This window comes from Muntiacus reevesi, chromosome 11 (genome assembly GCF_963930625.1).
Source record: "Muntiacus reevesi chromosome 11, mMunRee1.1, whole genome shotgun sequence".
In the NCBI taxonomy this organism is placed as follows: Eukaryota; Metazoa; Chordata; class Mammalia; order Artiodactyla; family Cervidae; genus Muntiacus; species Muntiacus reevesi.
The window spans coordinates 21,849,591-21,872,818 of NC_089259.1; the positions used below are offsets into that span (position 1 = coordinate 21,849,591).

General features: G+C 39.0%; 1 protein-coding gene across 1 annotated transcript in view; it reads right to left on the minus strand.

The window, feature by feature from the left end:
- The window catches only part of FREM2 (FRAS1 related extracellular matrix 2), a 158,620-nt gene that overhangs the window by 125,596 nt on the left and 9,796 nt on the right, over nucleotides 1-23,228 (minus strand). The window contains exon 2 of the mRNA XM_065902066.1: nucleotides 21,611-21,700. Coding sequence (XP_065758138.1) covers nucleotides 21,611-21,700 — 90 coding nt within the window. The remainder of the gene's footprint in view (nucleotides 1-21,610; nucleotides 21,701-23,228) is intronic.

The window sequence follows — 23,228 nt, forward strand, 5'->3', positions numbered from 1 at the left end:
TAAACATTACTTAATTTACTGTTACTTGGAATAAAATTTGGCAGATTTCACTCAAATGACTGGATTCAGCAGTGCTAAAATGTTATTAAGAGTTAAACTAGTCTCAGAAATAAGAGTTATGAAAAAAGTCAATATTTTTTTCCCTTGCAGCTTCACAGTGTGCTGAAATTGTGTTGTTTGAATATGCATACTCTTTCTCATAAAATGTGCCATTAACCTGCCTTTTGGATCAGCATCAGTAGATATCACCTTTGTCACATCCATCATTGTTCTGGTACAAGTGATAAGACTGCACTTTCCCCGCCCCCCCGAAGATTTTTTCTGATTAGGACTATTTTTAAAGCATTTACTGGATTTGTTACAATATTACTTCTGTTTTTTGTTCTGGGTTTTTGCCCACAAGGCATGTGGGATCTCAGCTCCCTGACCAGGGACTGAAGCCGGTCCCTCTGCACTGGGAGGTGAAGTCTTAACCACTGGACCACCAGAGCAGTCCCCGTGGAACTCTACTTAGAGATCAGCTTACCACTGTCCCACAGCAAAGGGGACTCCCAAGTGGCTCAAACGGTAAAGAATCTGCCTGCAATGCGGGAGACCTGGCTTTGATCCCTGGGTTGGAAAGAGCCCCTGGAGAAGGGCAGGGCAACCCACTCCAGTATTCTTGCCTGGAGAATGCCATGGACGGAGGAGCCTGGAGGGCTACAGTTATTGGGTTTGCAAAGAGTCGGACACGACGGAACGACTTGCAGAGCAGAAGCCCCCGGTGACTATAAAGCCGTGTGGCTGGCATGACTCTGTCCTCGGTGGCTCCCTCTGCCTCCCTCATCTCCCTCTGGTCTGCTGTCTTCACCCAAGGCTCATCCTCTCTTCAGGGTTGCTCTCTCTTGCCTTCCTGGTCCCTACCTATGCGCCCCATTGCTCTCTTCCCTCTGATGTCTTATCAGTTAATCTCATTTTCCTCGAGTTCTAGAGACATCTGGAGTCAATTTCCATGCGCTGTCAGCTTACTAAACATCTTTTTTTCCTTCCTGATCTACCAAACACACAGTTACTTCAACAGTCACAGCACCTCTTTTCATCAGTCATGATCAGAAAGATCTGTGTGCTTCCACGTTGAGGATACCCTCAGTAGTACGGGATCCATAGTGAGGAGAGTAGTAATACATCTTAGAAAAAGGACTCCTTCTTTTGGACTCTAACCCTCTGGGTACCCGACCATCTCTCCACTCATGCCAGGGAGGTCAAGGGGTCCCATGCTGTTTAGGTTCCGTCTTTCTTCCTCCCTTCTGAAGTGGGTTGCTTGAACCTGGTTTCTCTAGGGTCTGCCATTTGTCTCATAAAGTATATGCAAAATGCTCCACAACATCTTCACTTTAATTCAGTTCATTTGGACTGAGGACTTTAGCTTTCTGCCCCTTGGGCTGTGGGCTGGGAGCCTACCCTTACCCTGGTCCAGCTCAGGCTCAGAACACCTACCTCTGGGACACTCCAGATATTTAATTTTTTAGAATGTGATTCAGACAGCTTCCTTTAATTCACATAGATCATTCTGGTCTGAATTTATAAACCCAAGTTTTCATATGTCAGTATCCACTCAGAATTGGGACAAAATTCATATCTGTGAGAGCACATGTGGTCTTCCCAGGTGGTGCTAGTATAAAGAATCCGCCTGCCAATGCAGAAGTTGAAGGAGGCTCGGTTTCAATCCCTGTGTCGGGAAGATCCCCTGGAGGAGGGCATGGCAACCCACTCCAGTATGCTTGCCTGGAGAATCCCATGGACAGAGGAGCCTGGTGGGTTGCAGTTCATAGGGTCACAAAGAGTCGGACGCGACTGAAGCGACTTGGCACGCGCGCATGTAGAGCACATGTAAGCCCACATTTTTAAGCAGTGTGGCTTGCACATACCAAGAAATCAATGAAACTGTGTCCAATTGAATTGACTACATTTAGTCTCAATCTCTGTAGACAAACCTACATCTCCATTCTAGTTGATAGTGAGCCAACGGATTTGCTTTAAACTGTCAAGTATCAACAAGAGAGTAGTAAATAAGGATTAAGAATACAGAAAATATATCAAGGAAAAGTTCCAATGCTGTTTGTACATGCCTCATATTCCTGAGTAAGGGGGAAATCTTACCAGTAAGACTAGCTCTGGGCCAAACGATGTAATAGACTAGGAAGAAAATTAGCATCATTCTGCTTCCCCTTTCGATGACCTTCTTTGCTACCCTTTTCCCTACTTCCTGCTCCTGAAATGTTCCTTGTATTCAATAAGTTGTCAACAAATCTCCTGCGGACCCATGATATCTGAACTTTACTTGGGGGAGCCTTAGGGACTTTCACACATGAACCTCAAAGACACTAATTCTGATGGTGGATTTTCAGATATCATGGCAGGCAATGGGTGAGATATCTTTGCACAGGAGGATCTATTTTGTGGCTCCTAACATGTGGACCAACTTGGGACTTGACTTGTCACTTGGTTTATTTCCTACAAGCAGGATTACCTTAGTAGGAAGAATAATGGCTCCCCAAAGATAGCCTCACCCTAATCCTTGGGGAATTTGTGAATATGTTAGCTTATGTGGCAAAGAGGACAGGGAAGCCTGGCGCGCTGCAGTCCACGGGGTTGCAAACAGTCGGACACGACTGAGCAACTAAACAGCAACAACAAAATGGTGATAACAGAAGCCACTGACTGCTTTCCTGCTAATCCAGTAAATTGACTAGGGTGGATTGCTGGTTACACAGGAAGTATTCAATACACACTGTTTCCTATCTCTTCTATCTGCTGGCCCATAATAACCTGCCACCATAAATCTTGCAATGATGGCTCTATTCAAAACTGAGGGGATGTAATTAACAGATAAGCATCTAATAGACTTAATAGAATTATCTCTTCAATGTATTAGTGTAATTTTTTAAGAAAGATAGAGAGAAACTGGAAGAACAAGCGCTATTAGCAAATACTAAAAAATCTCTGTTTAGGTATAGCTTATCACTGGGGATATAAAATGACTTCGGAGCTAGTAGATGCTCTGAATAAGCATGCCAGGAATTCAAAGTTCAAAAGATTATTATAAACCATACTTTCTTTCCATTAATCCTAAAAAGGGAAAAGGAATGCCGAGGGGGTCTTGGTCTCATCAACTCTTAAAAGTAACAAGAATACAGCTTGATTCCACCTGTTAGCATGGAAGAGCAATACAGATGGGTCCAAAAATATTTTATAAAGATGTTTAGAACACCGAGAGAACAGACATACCATTAATAGAAATGGGGACGACGGAAGCGTCGTGTGTGATAACAGCCACCTAACTACTGGAAGAATTAAATGCCAAATCAAATTACCATCCAGGAATAACTCAGAATGTGAAAAAATATTTTCAGCCTTTTTTAATATTATCACTTAAGAGGGCAATTTTGAAATTAATATCAGGAAATGTTATTTAAATTCATTAAGGTGTAAAACTGGTTGACAAAAAAGTGATACACAAGGATCCCACAGGAGAAGTCTGTGTGTGTGTGAGTGTGTAAGTGAATGTGTGTGTGTACTGCCCTGTTTCAAAGTAACTGATGGGGTAAAAATAGAAACATATATAAAATGCTTTCTGAATTCTACTTAATAAAGATACTGAAGGATCATTAAAATATGAGAATGGGTCTATATTGATATATTATCCCTAGTGTTAGTCACTCAGTTGTGTCTGACTCTTTGTGGCCCTGGGAATTTGGTCTGCCAAGCTTCTCTGTCCATGGAATTCTCCAGGCAAGAATGCTGGAGTGGGCAACCATTCCCTTCTCCAGGGGATCTTCCTGACTCAAGGATTGAACCTGGGTCTCCTACACTGCAGGCAGATTCTCTACCATCAGAGCCACCAGGGAAGCCCCAGGATAATCCCTAAGGAAGTAGTAAGAATATGGCAGAACCGGTATTAAAGGATTTTGCTAGATTCAAAAGTGCCTTAATCATGAACTTAGTTCTATATATTATTTACACTAAAAAAAAACCTTGGGCCAAGTAACCCAATCACCATGGATTAGGTAACTATCTAATAAGGCAAAATCATGATTTTCTAGAGAATTACAGAACAGCCCTTACGCAAAACCAGTCTATACATCTGTGTTTCCAGTCTGCCCTATTTTCATGATTCCTTGACTCTTAGTTTCAGGAATCTATAAATTAAACCATTTAATTTAAAACTGTTTGTGGTCACGGTGGATATTTGTGGATAGTAATAATGAAGTGTCAAATGCTCTTTTAATTCATGCTTTTATAATTACATGGACTTGGTTTACTTCATTCTTTCATGGAAAAAATTGTTTTAGAATTCTAAAATTATTTTCAATTTTTAAATTAAGTAGTAAGACTTTAAAAAAACTATCTCTAAATGAATATATTAAGCCACTGACTTGGTCAACATATTAAAACTTTAGGAATCCTCTATTTAAAAGGCAACTTTTTTTCTGAAATCTCAAAATCAAATGCTATATTGTGTCTAAAATTCTGAAGATTATGTAAATACGGTCTTCACCACATACACTATATAAATTCATACAGGGAATGTTTAATCAAGCAGGTAAAAGTAGAGACTGATTTATTTCTAGACACGTTTACTTATCACATCATTTAGCAACACCGTTTATTCAGAAGAATCTCTGGCATAAAATGCTCTGCTAATCCACTTTATCTCTTACAGTGTTACTTTTCTCCCTAATTAAATGAAACAGATATCAGGTAATATTTAGTTGACTTTGTATCTTTTCTTATCGATGCTGACTTTCACCACACACATACTTGAGGTGGTAGAAGGAAGAAGGAGGGAAAGGGGTGAGTAGTTTTCTCATCTTTGTCAAAATGATGTTGGAAAAGGGGAGTGAAGTGAGTCTATTAAGAGTATAAACTCATTCCACTCTCAGTGGTGTCTAGAACATAAATCAGTAAGATTCAGTACACTTATTATTATAACTAAGCTAGAGAAATTGCAGCATCTACAAAAGCTGAAATGCCTAAAAGCTAAATCTTTAAACTAGATCATATCCAGGCATTACATGTAAGAAGAAGATCTCCATTATAATAAAACCAAGACAGAGTCTGATGTCACCATGAAAGCCTATGCGAAGAATATTGGGAAAGTGCATGTTCACATATAAGAATGTTCAAAGTGTCAGTCTCTCAGTCGTGTCTGACTCTTTGCGACCTCATGGACTCATGGACTGTAACCTGCCAGACTCTTCTGCCCATGGAATTTTCCAGGAAAGTACACTGGAATGAGTAGCCATTCCCTTCTCCAGGGGATCTTCCTGACCCAGGGATTGAACTCCTGCATTGGAGTTCATTGAATTGATCTCCTACATAGCAAGCAGAGTCTTTACCCTGTGAACCACCAGGGAAGCCCAAGAATGCTCCAACCACCATACATGAGCTCATTTCACAAGCTAACAAGGTAATGCTCAAAATCCCTCAAGTCATGCTTCATCAGTACATGAACCAAGAACTTCCCCATCTATAAGTTGGATTTAGAAACAGTAGAGGAACCAGAGATCAAATTGCCAAATCTGCTGGATCATAGAAAAAGAGAGAATTCCAGGAAAAAACATCTATTTCTGCTTCACTGACTACACTAAGGCCTTTGGCTTGTGTGGATCACAGCACACTTGGAAGATTCTTAAAGAGATGGGAATACCAGACCACCTTACCTGCCTCCTGAGAATCTTGTATGCAGGTCAAGAAGCAATAGTTAGAACTGGTCATGGAACAATGGATTGGTTCAAAATTTGGAAAGAAGTACGTCAAGACTGTATATTGTCACCCTGCTTACTTAACTTATATGCAGAGTACATCAAGAGAAATGCTGGGCTGGAGGAATCACAAGTTAGAATCAAGATTGTCTGGAGAAATATCAGTAACCTCTGATATACAGATGATACCATCCTAATGGCAGAAGCAAAGAGGAACTAAAGAGTCTCTTGATGAAGGTGAAAGGGGAGAGTGAAAAAGCTGGCTTAAAATTCAACATTCAAAAAATGAAGATCATGACATCCAGTCCCATGGCAGTGGGATAAAATGTGGAAACAGAGGCAGATTTTATTTTTTGGGCTCCAAAATCACTTCAGATGGTGACTGCAGTCATGAAATAAAAAGATGATTGCTCCTTGGAAGAAAAGCTATGACAACCCTAAACAGCATATTAAAAAGCACAGACATCACATTGCCAACAAATGCTCATATGGTCAAAGTTATGGTTTTTCCAGTAGTCATGTTTGGATGTGAGAGCTGGACCCTAAAGGAGGCTGAGTGCTGAAGAATCGATGCTTTTGAATTGTGGTGCTGTTAAAGATTCTTGAGAGTCCCTTGGACTGCAAGGAGATCCAACCAGTCCATCCTAAAGGAAATCAGTCCTGAATATTTCATTGGAAGGACTGATGATGAAGCTGAATCTCCAATACTTTGGCTATATGATGTGAAGAGCCTACTCACTGGAAAAGAATCTGATGTTGGGAAAGATTGAAGGCAGGAGGAGAAAGCGGACAACAGAGGATGAAATGATTGGATGGCATCACTGACTCAATGGACACGAGTTTGAGCAAATTCTGGGAGACAGTGGAGGGCAGGGAAGCCTGGCGTGCTGCAGTCCATTGGGTCGCAGAGAGTCGGACACGACTGAATGACCGAATAACAGTGAACAATAATAATGACAAAAGTGAGGGAAGAATTTGATCCTGTGTCAGATCATTGCCCAGGGAAGGTATCCTTTAGCTTGTGAAAGCTGCTTGAAATAAAAGATGACATTGAAACAAATATTTTAAATTATTATATAAATGGCAGCACAAATAATTAAAAATAGCATAAGAGGACTTCCCTGGTGGTCTGGTGGTAAAGAAACCGTCTGCCAAAGCAGTGGACATAGTTTCATCCCCTGGTCCAGAAAGATTCCACATGTCATGGGGCAACTAAGCCCGTGTGCCACAAGTACTGATCCTGTGAGCCCTAGAGCCTGTGCTCACAACAAGAGAAGCCACCACAACAAGAAGCCCTCACAACACAACTAGAGGGCAGCCCCCGCTGGACGCAGCTCCAGAAAAGCCTGAGCGGCACCCAAGACCTGGTGCAGCCAAAATTAAATAATAATAGCAAACTATAAGGTTGTAAGTGGAACAATATATTATGTATATGTATATATGTTTTATAAAAGTGTTTCAAGTGTACGATTATAGTACAATTCACTCATCAAATCTATTTTTTCAACGCCAACAATTTCTTATATGGTTAAGCGTAGCTTACTTAATTCTAGAGCAATGATGCAGTGCATTTAATTTGGGGCTATTTCTACATAAACATGTAAAGCAAGAGAAAGACTATGGGAACACAAAACAGTGCTTTTCTGGCTCTTGGATTTCTGAAGTCTACTGACCAGTTTTACTACTCTCTTTTCAATTCCTGAAGTGGCTCTCTTGAGCTACGCTTGAAAACACTGTTTTTAGAGTTCTCCAAACATGCCTCTAACAGCTACACAAATGGAGTTAAAGGTAACAAGCAGGGCATTACCAGGGTGAGAGGACCAGACCTTTCTGCACCAGGGAAACCAGCAAAGAAATGGAGAACAGGCAGGTCTGCTGTCTCAGTTAGGAGGAAAGTCATCAGAGCTGTCTCGAAACAAAACGAGAATTGTGTCCTGGCTTCCTTCATCAAAAGATACTCTAAATGAGCTATTTTCTAAGCTTTCTTCACAATTAACAAGAAGGATAAAAAGTAGTTCTAAACTGAAAACCAAATATAGCGAGATAATTATGTTCCCTTAATCTTTTCTTTGGAATTTCTTAGTACCAAGAATATTAGTAGCATTGGCAAAAAGTGTATCTTACTTGAGACATTACTAGGAATAACTGAATAATTTATTCTGGAATCTTCTACCATAACAACACTATAACCATCTAAAGATACATTGTTTTCTTAACCTAGTATTTATATTATTTATTCCCTAAGTGAAAAATCACTTAGGCAACATGGCTTGGCAATTGATTTTTTATTCTTAGGGGCGGAAACAGGTCAATAAATCAATGATTTTAGTTAATTTACAGTTTTAAAACTAAAAGTTCAGAAAAACTTTCCCCCTTCATTTACACAAACATTATTGTTCCCAAGAAATGTACATTATGAAATTGATCTACATTTGTTAAACAAAAACCAAAAAATCTATATTTTTGTGTGTATGTGTGTGTGGTTCATACATTCCTCACTTTATCACAATGCTAAGCTTTAATAAACCATATTTTCCCTTATTTGCAGTCAGGATTAAGTATGACATTTGTCCCTTTGACTTCACTGAAATATAGCAGAAAGATCCATGCCTTTAATACTTATAAGGTAGAAACAAATAAATAAGGCTGCTAAATAAAGTGTATGAAAGTTGCTCAGTCGTGTCTGACTCTTTGTGATCCTATGGACTATACAGTCCATGGAATTTTCCAGGCCAGAACAATGGAGTGGGTTGCCTTTCCCTTCTCCAGGGGATCTTCCCAACCCAGGTCTCCCACATTGCAGGCAGATTCTTTACCAGCTGAGCCACAAGGGAAGCCCAAATAAAATCTATAAAGTAATAACTCAAACACTATTTATAAGAACATTAGAGGGACAAAGTTTTAAAAAGCATCTAGTTTTCCTGTGATATCACAGGAAAATAAGATTTCACACTTGTATTACACAGAATCAAGAAGTATCTCTCTACTACAAATCATTTGCACAAGCATTACTGAATTTTTAAGGAACGTTAGGAGCAAAATTTAAATATCTACAGCGCTTATTTTCCAATGACCTCAATGAAGAATTTAAAAATATATGCTGCCTTATTACTTAAATTTACTAATTTTCTCAAAGATGCATTTATTGAATTGCTATTTTCTTTATAAATCTGTCAGTTGCATGATTACAGCTTTCTGTACTAAACATATTCAGTTGATTCTAAGACCTGGACAAACATGGTATGTTATCACTATCTTCAGCTGGTTGCAGTCCAGTGTATTAGACTTGCAATCAAAACTATCCTTTGAACCTCCCACAACTGCTAAATCAAGGGGTTTCAGAGTACTACATTTTGGTAAAAGTGGGTTACTATATTTAATCTTCAAGTCTATAAAATGTACACTTCCAAGCATCAAAAAAGAGAAATAAAACATGCACAGTGAGCTCAAGAAGTATAGTGTTTTGCATTTCCATGATTTGGCCAAAGTGGAAACTCATTATTATTAGATTAATGGAAATCTTAGCTTAGCTACTTACTAGTGGTCCAATAACTTTGGAAGCATTGTTATCCTTTAAAGTCAGCACTGAAGAAGTGTTAATTATCTTTCCACTTTCATCCCTCCTATCCCATCTTTTCACCAAAAACAGATAGTCAAACTTTACACACAGTTACTGTGAGAAAGGCAAGAGAAAGGAAGAAAGAAAAGGACAGAAGAAGGAAGGGAGAGAGAGAAAATAAAAGCAAGGAAAAAAAAAAAAAGAAAAAAGAAAAGCTTTGGAAACCCTCACTGTAGTAGCTACCTGCACGGTTGCTACCTTGCCACAGAGACTGTCCTGCATGAATGATCCTATTTCCATGAATAATTTTACTGAAATCTTCAAAAGAACCCTAATAGCCAGGTGCTATTATTATCCCACTTTAAAAATGAAATCGAGGCTAAGAAAGGTTCAGTCTCCTGGCCCAGGGTCATATCACCAATTCTTGTTGGAGGCAGAACCTATATTTATTCCAGTTCTAATTCCCCTTACTCTGATTTCCATCAGAGTGATTTCCATCAGGAAGATACGCAGGGTCAAGAGACTGGCCTTCCTGTGTACACATTTCAAAGAAGTGAGACATCTCATAATTAAGATGTTCGAAGTGACCTCTTCATTTCCTCCCTTAGACCATTCCCATGCCCCTCTAGTCTTTCCCATCTCAGTGAATGCAACGCCACTCTCCTCCGGCCAAGAAACCCAGCATCAAGCTTACGCTCTCTTTCTTCCAATCCATCAATAAGTCCTGTAGATTGAGATGTGAAATTATGCAAGCCCATCCTCCTCTCCATATCACATCTGTCTTCCTGCATCAGCCCCACATCAGTCTCCCTTCTTCCTCCTTGAAATGCCCCCTTGACTCTCTACCAGCACAAGAGCCATTGTCTGAAAACATAAAGTAGAACTTGTGAACTCCCTTGTTTTAAAAAGATCTGGGGGCGCCTCTTTCCCTTAGAACAAAATCTGAATGCCTACCCTGGGTCTGTAAGGCTCTGTACCATCTGGCCCCCATCTAGCTCTCTGGTATCCACTGCCTGGTGCCACTCTCTCACTTGTTAATTGAGCTCCAGGTGTGTTGATGCTTTTCTGGCCCCTTGAACACACCAAGCTCAGGGCCTTTTTCCTTCCACCTGGAACATTTCCTCCCTTCATCCTGTGGCAGCTTCATCTCATCCTAAGTCTAAGCTTAAACATCACCTTTCTGAAGCCTTTCCTGATAAATGCATCTTTATCTTGGATTCACTGATTACCTCTGCAATAGTTTAAACAATGTACACGTGTTGTATTTGTCTACTGTTCTATTATCCATACCTATCAGAACCTCAGATCAGATCGTAATTGCCGTGACTGTCACTGTTTTTCAAGGTCCCAATAGACACCTGAAACATAGTGGCTGCTCCAAAAGTACTTGCTAAATAATTCAATAAACAAATGAATAAGGAAATCATTTTCACCCAGTAAGTCTCACCACAGAAACTCTTTCATTGCATTCTGGTTCTATTGTTATTCTTAAGTGTGTGCGTGTGTGCTGAGTCACTTTAGTTCGGTCTGACTATGTGCGACCCTGTGGGCTGTAGCCTGCTAGGCTCCTCTGTTCAAGGATTTCTCCAGGCAAGATTACTGGAGTGGGTTGTCATACCCTCCTCCAGGGGATCTTCCGGACCCAGGAATGGAACCCGCATCTCTTTATGTCTCCAGAATTGGCTGGTAGCTTCTTTATCACTATTGCCACCTCAAGTCGTGTCCGACTCTTTGGAACCCCGTGGACATAGCCCACCAGGCTCCTCTGTCCATGGAATTCTCAAGGCAAGAATACTGGAGTGGGTAGCCATTTCCCTCTCCATGGGATCTTCTCCATCCAGGGACAGAACCTGGGTCTCCTGCATTGCGGGCACATTCTTTACCATCTGAGCCACTAGGAAAACCCCATTGTATTCTTACAGCTTCTAACAAATATATAATTATACTAATTACAACTGTGTACTAGACCACTGAGCACCACATTCTACTTCTCCTGACTGCCCAGAGCAAACTTAAAGAGACAGACTGGAATATTTTTGAGTTATGTAACATATACCATGAATAAATATTTGATTTGAAACTATGGTATTTTAATCACTTATGAAACATTTGCTTAGTTTTTAAAAGCTGATTATCATTTGTTGTGAGAGTAAACAAAGAACCATGCTAAACTTCAAAGATGTGTCTGGTACTTATCTTGGTTGCTTCCAATAGCTGACAGTTGAAATAAAGCTGCTATAAACAAAAAAAAGATATATCTAATACAGATTCATATTCATGGAAGATTTAACGCTTTTGATAAAGCTTCCTCTGAACTAAAGCTAATAAAAATGGTACATCCATAAAATTTTGGAATGAGCCTGAAGAATAATAACTAATAAAATGTAGTTTATACTTTTCTACTTAAAAAGTACAACTTCTTTCATGGATATAACACAGATATTCATACTTTTATTTTTTATTTGTTTTTTTTCTTTTTGGCCATGTGATTTTAGTGGCTTGTGGAATCTTAGTTCCCTGACCAGGGATTGAACCAGTATCCTTGCAATGGAAGCATGGCATCCTAATGACTGGACTGGAGGAGAATTTCTGATTCCTGCTTTTAAAGGCAGGAGTCTGGCACTGAAAGACCTTGATGACCTGAACTGTTCTGAACTGCTCAATGAAAAAAGAAAGGCTTACAAACACTATGCCATAGTCACCAATACCTCCTGCCAGGATCAGTTTTCTAGTGGATCTGTGCTCTCTTACAGATTAAAAAATACTTGCATCAGTGCCTGACATTACTTCATTTTCTTATTATAACTCCCTGAGACACTAGTATCTTTCCTCTGGTTCTCATGTCACTAGCAATTAACTTTATTGCCAAGAATGCTTGCTTTTTTTCCCTCTCAGTTGAATATTTGTATAATCTTTTAATGCTTGTACTCAGACCTCATTTTCCAACTTACTGCGCTTATCTCTCTTTTTTCAGCCTTGCTTTAAATTCAAGTTAATTATCAATAATGACTTTGCCTTAAACCGTAAAGTTACTGGTCACCTTTCAGCAGAGGGTTGTGCTCCTTCTCACCAGAATGAAGAGCATCCAGTCTCCTTGGGTCTTGACTATTCAATCGTCAAGTACGGACTAAAAATCTGAAAGACTCGTCCTCAACTGACATTTCACATACAGAAATGACTTTGCAGCTTTTTCTACTATGTCAAGAAGCTATTTATATCTTTCAATAGCATATGAATTAGGGATCTTGGCGGATGAAAAATTAGCCCACAAAGCACAATCAAAGACAGTGGCAACACATGTCTGGCCTCGGACCAGACGCTTTATAATGGCCAAGACACATATCATGTCTGACACCCGAGTTTCAGGGCCAAAACCGGAGACAGACTCTCTTAGTCGGCATGCCCGTGTCATATGAGAGCTGAAATGAGGAAATGGCCAACAATTTCCATAATGGAGACAAAGCAGGGCCCCTCCTACTTAGTATAACCAGCCAGATGATCACATATCCTAGTTCTTTCTTCTGCCCATCAAGAAGTATCTTGATTTATGTCAGAGTCTGGGGTTGACATGTACACACTGCTCTATTTACAACAGATAACCAACAAGGACCTACTGTATAGCACAGGGAACTTTGCTTAATATTCTGTAATAACTGAAGGGGAAAAGAACTTGAAAAAGAATGAATACATGTATATGTACAACTGAATCCCTTTGCCGTATGCCTGAGACTATCACAACACTGTTAATCAAGAGAGATCGCAGAAAAAGCGAACTATCCTGAATCTGATGAATCTGATGCTGACACCTTGAGACTTGAAACAAGAAACAGAAAAAATGTATATAATGACTTTTTAATAAGAGTTGAGGATAGTTTATGCTAATATACTTTCTACTTTTCTTGTCGTAAAGTTGTCTCACATGAGGCAAAAAAATTGGGGTGACTAAAAACACTTTAGGCAGTGGTTCTGACTTAAATATTTCAGTTCACTTCACTTCAGTTCAGTCTCTCAGTCGTGTCCGACTCTTTGCGACCCCATGAATCCCTGCATGCCAGGCCTCCCTGTCCATCACCAACTCCCGGAGTCTACCCAAACCCACGTCCATCGAGTTGGTGATGTCATCCAGCCATCTCATCCTCTGTCGTCCCCTTCTCCTTCTGCCCCCAATCCTTTCCAGCATTAGGGTCTTTTCCAATGAGTCAACTCTTCACAGGAGGTGGCCAAAGTATTGGAGTTTCAGCTTCACCATCAGTCCTTCCAATGAACACCCACAACTGATCTCCTTTAGGATGAACTGGTTGGATCTCCTTGCAGTCCAAGGGACTCTCAAGAGTCTTCTCCAACACCACAGTTCAAAAATATCAATTTTTCGGCACTCAGCTTTCTTCACCATCCAACTCTCACATCCATAAATATTTCAGTGATTTATTAAAAATGTCTATGTCTCTTTAAATTTTTTAAATTGTATTATATGATACAATTATTTATATAATACACTGACAACTATTTTATTTTCTGAAAAGAATTCTTTAAAAGTAATATGAGCTCTAAACTGGTGTTTACTGTGAATCTCTTCAGTCTTAAGTATATTTCACGGAAGGTTTCAAAGGCATTTTTATAGGAGTTAGTTCCATGTGTTTAAAAATGTGAAAGCTTTACTAAAAATCTTTTTTGGTGCCACAGGGATTTAAATTAATGCTAGGATAAGAGAATGTTCTAAAAGAATGCACAGGTCCCCTGGGAATTGTTTATAGGAACTTTTCATAGAATACTATTTAATCAATCCTTATATAAAATAGAGCTTCTTTTTGCCATTTATCTATTCATTTATATTAATATTTGTGAAATATTTACTCTGTGTTCACCCATGTGCAGGCACTGTGGTATCAAGATTAATGACATCTTTTTGATTTGAAAAAGTTTCTTCTCTACTAATGAAGATCTTCACAGTAGCAAGTAATCAGGATACAACTTTCCTGTTATAAATAAAGATAGGGACAGAAGCACACACACAAAAAAAAGGCATGACAAATTTTGTTATCAACATGCTGGGAACAACTCTAGAGAGGGAATGACATTTGAGTCGAAAGTTGAAGAGTGATTAACAGTCATTAGGGCTGAGGGTGGGGCATGCCTGGAACAGTTACCTGAGACTGGGTTTCACATCACAATAAAGAGCTACAGGAGTTTATTGGCGAGAAAACTAAAAATGGTCAGGAGCGCTTCCATGTTAAAATACACAGAATGTGAGAATAGCAAAATTACAGAGTTAAATGCTGAGAAGAAATCAGACAAGAAATGCTCTGTTAAAAAGGGGATAAAAGAATGTGTGCTTTTCTCAGAAATAGAGACACAGACATATAGAACAAACATGGATAACAAGAGGGGAAAGGTGAGGTGGGATGGATTGGGAGATTGGATTGACACATAAAACTACTACGTATAAAATAGATAACTAATGGGGACCCACCGTGTATCACAGGAAACTCTACTCAATACTTTGAGATGACCTAAGTGGGAAGGAAACCCAAGGAAGAGAGGATACAGGTAAAAGTGTGGCTGATTCACTTTGCTGTACAGCAGAAACTAATACAACATTGTAAAGCCATTATATCCAATAAAAAAAATAAAAGAAAAATAAAAGAATGCATACTTTTTTTCTTCCCACAAAATTCCAGAGTACTAGATATGGAATTTCATTCAAAGAGGCAATTATCAAAAGAGGATGTATTTTCCAAGTCTGTATTATTATTATTATACTGAGTTACCCTTGAGAAGGCATAAAGAGTAAAAACAAAAGACATGGATGACAGTTTAGCTAAATCCAGGTGGTGCAATGGTAAAGAATCCACCTGCCACTGCAGGAGACCCAGGGCTCCATCCCTGAGTCGGGAAGATCCCCCAGAGGAGGCAATGGCAACACACTCCAGTATTCTTGCCTGGAAAATTCCATGGACAGAGGAGTCTGGTGGGCTATAGTCCATGGGGGTACAAAGAGTCAGACACAAGCAAGCATGCACTCATAGGTGATTGTAACGCACACTTACCTAGGAAATCTTCTCAGCAGAAGCCACAGATAACAGAAGCACATCTCATAACTCCAGAATCTGACCTTTTAGATTGTAACTATGAAAATGCATGTGCTGTTTGGCCCCAGAAAATCTGGTTGGATGACCTATTTTGATATAATATTTCCTTTTTTTTTTTGGCTGCAGCACACTGTTTGTTGGACTTTAGTACTCTTAACAGTGAAAGTGTTAGTCGCTCAGTCATGTCTGACTCTTTGTGACCCCATGGACTGTAGCTCGCCAGGCTCCTCTGCCCATGGGACTCTTCTCTTCAGTCAAGAATACATTTCCTTCTCCAGGGGATCTTCCCAACCCAGGGATCAAACCCGGGTCTCCTGCATTGCAGGTGGATTCTTTACCGTCTGAGGCATCAGGAAGGCCCACCAGGGACTGAACGCGGGCCCTTAGCAGTGAGAGTGCAGAGTCTTAACCACTGGGTCACCAGGGGATTGCTGCATGTTCTTTATTAATATTCCAATATACCTATTTCATTACTAAATGATCATTTTAAGAATTACATTATGACAATTTTATAATATGAATTTTCAGGGCTGTATAACATTTTCTGGTGTTGATACCATTACTAAAAAGCTCTTCGCATTTTTATTGGCATTTAGAGCAAGTTCCAGATTGCTCTTGTTCACATGGTGACACACTTGTGCCTACAAGTCTTTGCTTCTGTTAAGCTATGTCTCCAGTGGAGTCTTATAGCCTTCCTGATTCCATCTGCAACTCAGAGATGTTTCTTCAATTTCATTTTCTTAGTTTTCAACTTAACAAATAGTTTGGAAGTGTAACTGTTTCATCATAATCCCTGAGGTGAATTTTTTAAAAGTTTCTTTGTAATTGATAAACAAGTATAAAATGTATCTTAGGATTGATTTGATTTGTGTTTAACTTTAGAAAGAATACATTTTTCTCCACATGTAGTTAGAAAAATTACAGTGTGGTACCAAGAAAGAATACTATAAATGTTAGGATACAGTGACCTTTAAGGTATTCTAAAATAAAAAACTATACTCCAAATGATGCAGAACTTTTACCTATCAGCAGATCCTAACCTTCTGGTAGGTAAAAGGAGGAGAGTGAAAAAGCTGGCTTAAAACTCAACATTCAAAAAATGAAGATCATGGCATCTGGTCCCATCATTTCATGGCAAATAGACGGGGAAAGAGAGAGACTTTATCTTTCTGGGCTCCAAAATCACTGCAGATGGTGACTGCAGCCATGAAATTAAAAGACACTTGTTCCTTGGAAGAAAACTATGACCAACCTAGAGAGCATATCAAAAAGCAGAGACATTACTCTGCCGACAAAGGTCCATCTAGTCAAAGCTATGGTTTTTCCAGTAGTCATGTATGGATGTGAGAGTTGGACTATAAAGAAAGCTGAGCACTGAAGAATTGATGCTTTTGAACTATGCTATTGGAGAAGACTCTTGAGAGTCCCTTGGACTGCAAGGAGATCGAACCTGTCCATCCTAAAGGATATCAGTCCTGGGTGTTCATTGGAAGGACTGATGCTGAAGCTGAAACTCCAATACTTTGGCGACCTCATGCGAAGAACTGACTCATTGAAAAAGACCCTAATGCTGGGAAAGACAGAAGGTGGGAGGAGAAGAGGACGACAGAGGGTGAGATGGTTGGATGGCATTACTGACTCATTGGACATGAGTGTGAACAAGTTCTAGGAGTTGGTGATGGACAGGGTAGTCTGACGTGCTGCCGTCCACAGGGTTGCAAAGAGTTGGACAGGACTGAGTGACTGAACTGAATCGAACTGAACTCTTCAGTCTCATCTATCGAACATGCAAAACTCAGTCTGGAGAAACCAGAAGGATCTGAGCATTCCTCCCTCTCAAGTCTCTCCTGAATGTGTCGAAGTTACTATTTGGGGAAAGAATCCGAGATTCAAACAGGCATCTAGCTGCCTCATTATGCAACTTGCAAGAGGTCAGTTACCTATATCTGTGATTCAGTTCCCTCATCTGTCATATATATATTTAACCATGCTGGGAGCTATGAAGGCAAAATTGCATAAATGACAGTTCTGATAAAAGTTCTAATTGAAAGAATAATGACACATGAGTATGCGTGCATGAGGTATGAATACATGTGTGTGTGTGTGTATAATATACACCTGCTATATTAAGTAACGTTCATTAAGTCCAAACAGGGCAGAACTCCCTGAGGTGAAAATTCTGACATTATCTATTCTTTGAATAGATAACTGTATAGTCCTGTCATTTGGTAATTGCTCCCAAACCCCCCAAAAACTGAAAAGTAGAAACTCTGTCCTAAGCATCACCCCTTAGTAGTGGATGGTCCCAGTCCATTACTACATGCTAACAGAAGAATTCTGTGGCTAGCCAGGTTCTTGTGATAATTAAATCTGAAACAAGATTTTAGTTTTCTGTTCTCCTCCCTCTCTTCTCCCATTCTTGATTCCTGAAATTCAAAGCTATATTTTATTTTTAAGATTATTTGAAGATTCTATTTGCTCTAGTAAATTTATTTAGACAGTTGCTATCCTAAAATAAATATGGTAGATTTGAAGAAAGTGAATTTAGTGGGTTGAAGAGAGAATTGGTGGTAGAGAGTTCTTGGTTTTATGATGTGAGACTTTGATTTGCTTCCCAGATGTGAAATGTTAAAAGCATTTCATATATTTCATGAGAATGGTTTACAGATAGGCTTACAAAATTACATAAAGTATTGATTGCTGTTGTTTAGTAGCTAAGTCGTGTCCGACTCTTTGTGAGCCCATGGACTGTAGCCTGCTAGGCTCCTCTGTCCATGGAATTTCCCAAGCAAGAATACTGGAGTGGGTTGCTATTTCCTTCTCCAGGGGATATTCTCGACCCAAGAATTGAACCCACATCTCCTGCATTGATAGGTAGATTCTTTACTACTGAGTCACCAGGAAAGTTAATAAAATATTGATAAATGACAATAAAACACAATAGCTGAATTCAATAACCAAACTCTCTGGTCTAAAAAGTTTGTCGTCAGATGGGAAGAATAAATACCCTTGAGGAGCTCTTGTAACTTTCTGGAAGGATGGTCGTGTTTGGGGAAATTACCTGGTTGTTCCAAGACCTAGATCCTTCCAACTGAGAAGCAAGGCTAATCTTTGTTCATAAGATTCAAGTACCTGCCATAATTCCTGAGACATACATATCTTTGAGAAATGTTAAATGGTATCATAAATGTGTCTTCATAAACATGTCATCTAGTTCATGAAATTTACATTGTTACATTTGACCATATTGAAAATATATGTTTTTATTACAGTCTATAAAATAGGGCTTTTCTAGAATGGATTTTGATGAAATTATTGACTGCACAACTAGAAGATACATAGCTAGGTCAGAAAAAATTTAAAATTCTTAGTATAATATTTTTGTGGAAAGGAAAGAAAATTATTTTTTCTTTTCTCACAAATATTGCAAAAAAAATTTTTTTTTTACTTCTGTTTGTCAAAATACCTCACACTTTCCAGAGAGAAGAATTTCACTCAATATTCTCTGTAAGTTTAAATAGCATTGCACTTCTCATTCAAATATTAGAATATGTTATAGACAATGCAAAAAATAAGTATCAGACTAAAAATATTTTGAAATACATATGTGACTTTTCAGTTTTTAACCTTGCAGTTTCTCCATGACTATTCTGTCAAAGTTTTCTTGCATTGGGGAAATTAAAAATAAATTCTGTTCCACCAAAAGTTGCCAGAATCTGCCTGAACCCTATGAGTAACATATGATCAGTGGGGAAGAAAAGAGTAAAGGACAGTATCTCTGGAAGTTTTCTCTCTCACATGAAACTCTAGCTCTGAAAAAGCTCCCGAAATGATTTAGTTCCTATTTCCATAAACACAGTCTTTAGAGGCTCATTCATTTTTTCAGCAAATCCAAAAATAAACCCAGTCTCTTCAGCTGGTCATTCCTCACTTAATATTTTGAAATATGATACAGCATAGTGTTTTCTCATGTTTGAACACAGACCAAAATTTCAGAGTAAATACTAAAAGTCCATCCAGCTTAGGAAAGAAATGTGCAGAATAACAGAGCATATATGTGAATAAAAAGAAAGAAAAAGTAAAATATATAGAAAAGTAAAAGCTATGATGTCTTGGAATTGTAGTCATTGGATTTCAAACTTTTTTGGCAGTTTTAAAGAAAATGATACTTTTGTTATTGAGGTTTATTCAGTCATTCTGAGATACATACATGGTGCTTTAAGCCAACAATTTAGTCCTTAAGTTTATATTTTATATATATATATACATACACACACACACACACATATATATATATATATAGTGAAAGTTGCTCAGTCATGTCCAACTCTTTGTGACCCCATGGACTATACAGTCCATGGAATTCTCCAGGCCAGAATACTGGAGTGTGTAGCCTTTCCCTTCTCCAGTGGATCTTCCCAACCCAGGAATCGAACCCAGGTCTTCCACATTGCAGGCGGAGTCCTTACCAGCTGAGTCACAAGGGAAGCCCAAGAATACTGGAGTGGGTAGCGTATCCCTTCTCCAGCGGATCTTCCCAACCCAGGATATCGAACCAGAGTCTCCTGCATTGCAGGCAGATTCTTTACCAACTGAGCTATGAGGGAAGACATATATATATATAAATAAATATAAATATGTGTGTGTGTGCTCAGATGCCCAGTCGTGCCTGACTCTTTGTGACTCTGGACTGTAGCCTGCTACGCTCCTCTGTCCGTGGGATTCTCCAGGCAAGAATACTGCAGTGGGTTGTCATTTCCTCCTCCAGGAGATCTTCTTGACCCAGGGATAAAAACCTGTGTCTCTTACATCTCCTGTGTCTCCAGCATGGCGGGCAGATTCTTTACCACTATGCCACCTGGGAAGCCAACAAATATGTGTGTGTGTGTCTCTCTGTGTGTGTATATATATACACAAGTATATGTATATAAAATACAAACCTGAATTATTTCAGAGTCTCATTCTAAAGTTTACTCACAGTGAAATTTCCCATTTGAGCAGCAAGAATCAACAAGCAGATTAGTTTTCTATAAGTTGATTTCCTTCTCAGAACTTGGTTTCCTACTAAGATTCACTTATCAATATGCTGAATAGTAAAGTATAATTTGGTTGCTAAAAAATAAAGTTATTAAACTTACTAAATTTAGTTGAACCCAAATTGACATTTTTTTTTTTTTTTGCCTCTCTGGCACACACTCAGCAGATGTCATTTTTCAGAGCTTGCGATCCTGTTACATCCAATGATATTTTAAACAAGCGCGATTTAATACTTCAAAAAATAGGAAGGGTAAACACGGAATCTTTTTGAGATAGAAGACAGAACAGTGTGCATTTTTATAAGGTGTCATAAAGAAACAGATGACTGAATCAGAATTATTTCTCCCTCTCTCTTCCCTTGCACACAGGTGCCCTCATTTCCTGTGTCCTGTCCACACATTCTTCCTGAGATCCTTTTGCTTCTTCTGAGAGCAAACGAGAACACAAACATCTTTATGACCAATCTAGAAGTGGCCAGCTTTCCTCCTAGGGTGAGGAAGAGAACTGAACAATGGGAGTGGCTGTCAGGGCACTGAGGGAGTGATGACAAAAATTACTGAGGTGGCTTAGATCTCACGTCATAGTCTATACTCTGCAGTATTCAGACTCCACTAAGGAAAAGTTTAGCTAGACTAAGTCACTAAATTCCCCAAACTAAGACAATCATTAGACATACTGAACTTGATGAGACGAAATGTATATTTACTTAGCATTGTTCTTTTGGTGAATGCTATGTATCATCCACCAGCCTTAGCCCACACAGCACCCAAGCAAATTAGAAAAAGGCACCCCCTTGGGGAAAACACAGCTAGATAGGACACGCTTTGCAAGTGGGGCTGGCTGGTTCAACATCTTGTCCCCTCAAGTAGGCAGCTTTATGCAGAGCAAAATCTGAACAACTGGACGTGAGGATCCTATTTATATAGATCTTTCTCTTTAGTGCTTTACAAATCACAAGACAAAAATAATGTAACTAGAACATGTATTCACAATCATTGCAGAGTAGGATAGTGTCTGATTGAGAATGTAAGATTTTCTAGAGAAAATACCAAATTCACTCCATAAAAATTTAGGTGAGCCTAAACTGATACTTGATACAGATTCCTTGTATGAAGACTGTCAAAGAGCGATGAATAAAAGTCACTCTCCTTGTTTATACTAACAGGAGAGTGAATACTTACCCCCATCTTCAACCGTAAAGTGGAATATGTCACTTGTGGCATTAGCCCCTTCTCTTAAGACATAGCATATTTTCATATCATCAATGTCAGCTAGAAAACAACCAAATAACAAGATGATTAATTACTAGGGCAAAACTGGTGATTCATTACGGATGTTAAGTCCTGTTGGCTGTTACTCTTCTGAACCACGTTTAGATCTTCTTCTCCTAAGGGAATCGGTGCTATCTTATTTCTCCTATCTCTAAGCCCCCTTGATTTCAGCTGTCCCTTGGAAATCTGATCCCTTACACAGATAAATAGAGTGCAAGAGTTAGGCTATAATAATAGCAAGGTGTTGCCCCTCCCAATGGTATTTGCATGTTCATGCACCAAAGGAGTGACTATCTAAATACGGAATGTCAGACTCCATGACAGGTGGAAAGGGAGATATTTTGAGGCATGGCAGATTTCCTGGCACTACAGAAATCACACCCTTTGCCTCCCTGGCCCTGAGAGGACAGAGGTTCTTCTGCTTTCCCTTTAGGCTAACTTTTCTTTCCTCTTGTGTTACAGCAGGCTGTTTCTAAGCTCTCAAAATTTTTGAAAGAAAAAAATGAAAAAAAAAAAAAAAATCCCACAGATTGAAGTTTCTATCATGACCTAGTACCAAAGAGAACTTAGAAAACATCTAGTAAAAGTTGAAGCCTTTATTCAGAGTGAAAAATTATTCTGCCTCGGAAATATTTTTTTCTACTATTTTCTATTCAAGCTCTCAAGTTCACTGGTATGGTTTGTTTTCAGTATTGACTAATACACAATTTTAAAATTTATTCATCCATTTTGTGTTTTTCTCCGTAACAATGCCACACAGACAACATAATAAAACAAACATCATTCTGTCCTGTGACACTCCCATGACTCACTAGTAGACCACTATTATAGATCTGGGCCAATCAGAAAGTAGTTATTTTCAAGATTACTTAATATCAAGATCATGGCTAAAGATTGCTTCAACAGTGATAAGCAATATTTGTCTCGTGTGTGGTTTATTTATCTTCTAAGATCTTTAATCAGTTCAAGCTATGGAGTTTATAGGCATCACGTATAAGAAAAAGATTTTATGAAAGGAATAGTATCACATGATGCACAGTATTAGTTTCTATCTTCTGTTTGTGGTTTTCTGGCTTCGAGGCATGCGGGATCTTAGTTCCCCGACCTGGGATTGAACTTGTACCCCCTGCATTGGAAGGTGAAGTCTTAATCACTGGACTGCTAGGGAAGATCCCTCAAGTGATGCAGAGTATTAGAAACGACCAGTTACTCCATGAACTTTTATAGCTCCAACATACAATCTACCTTGGCTCACATAGATTTGAAAGGTGACTTGCTTACCATCAGACATTTGAAGAGGGGGAAATCTGATTTAATAGTTAACAGTACCTTCTTTTGCATAAAGATACTTAAGGACAAAGCGAGTTCAAGATGTTTTATTCTCCTTAGAACTTCATTTCTGACTCTACTATAATTTCTCCAAATTCTGCCTCTTTCTGCATGGTTACATTTCGTAGAAGGTTGAAAATTTTTGTTTTCTGTTTCCATGGTCCTTTGCTCAAGGATCTTACACTCAATAAAGGCTCAA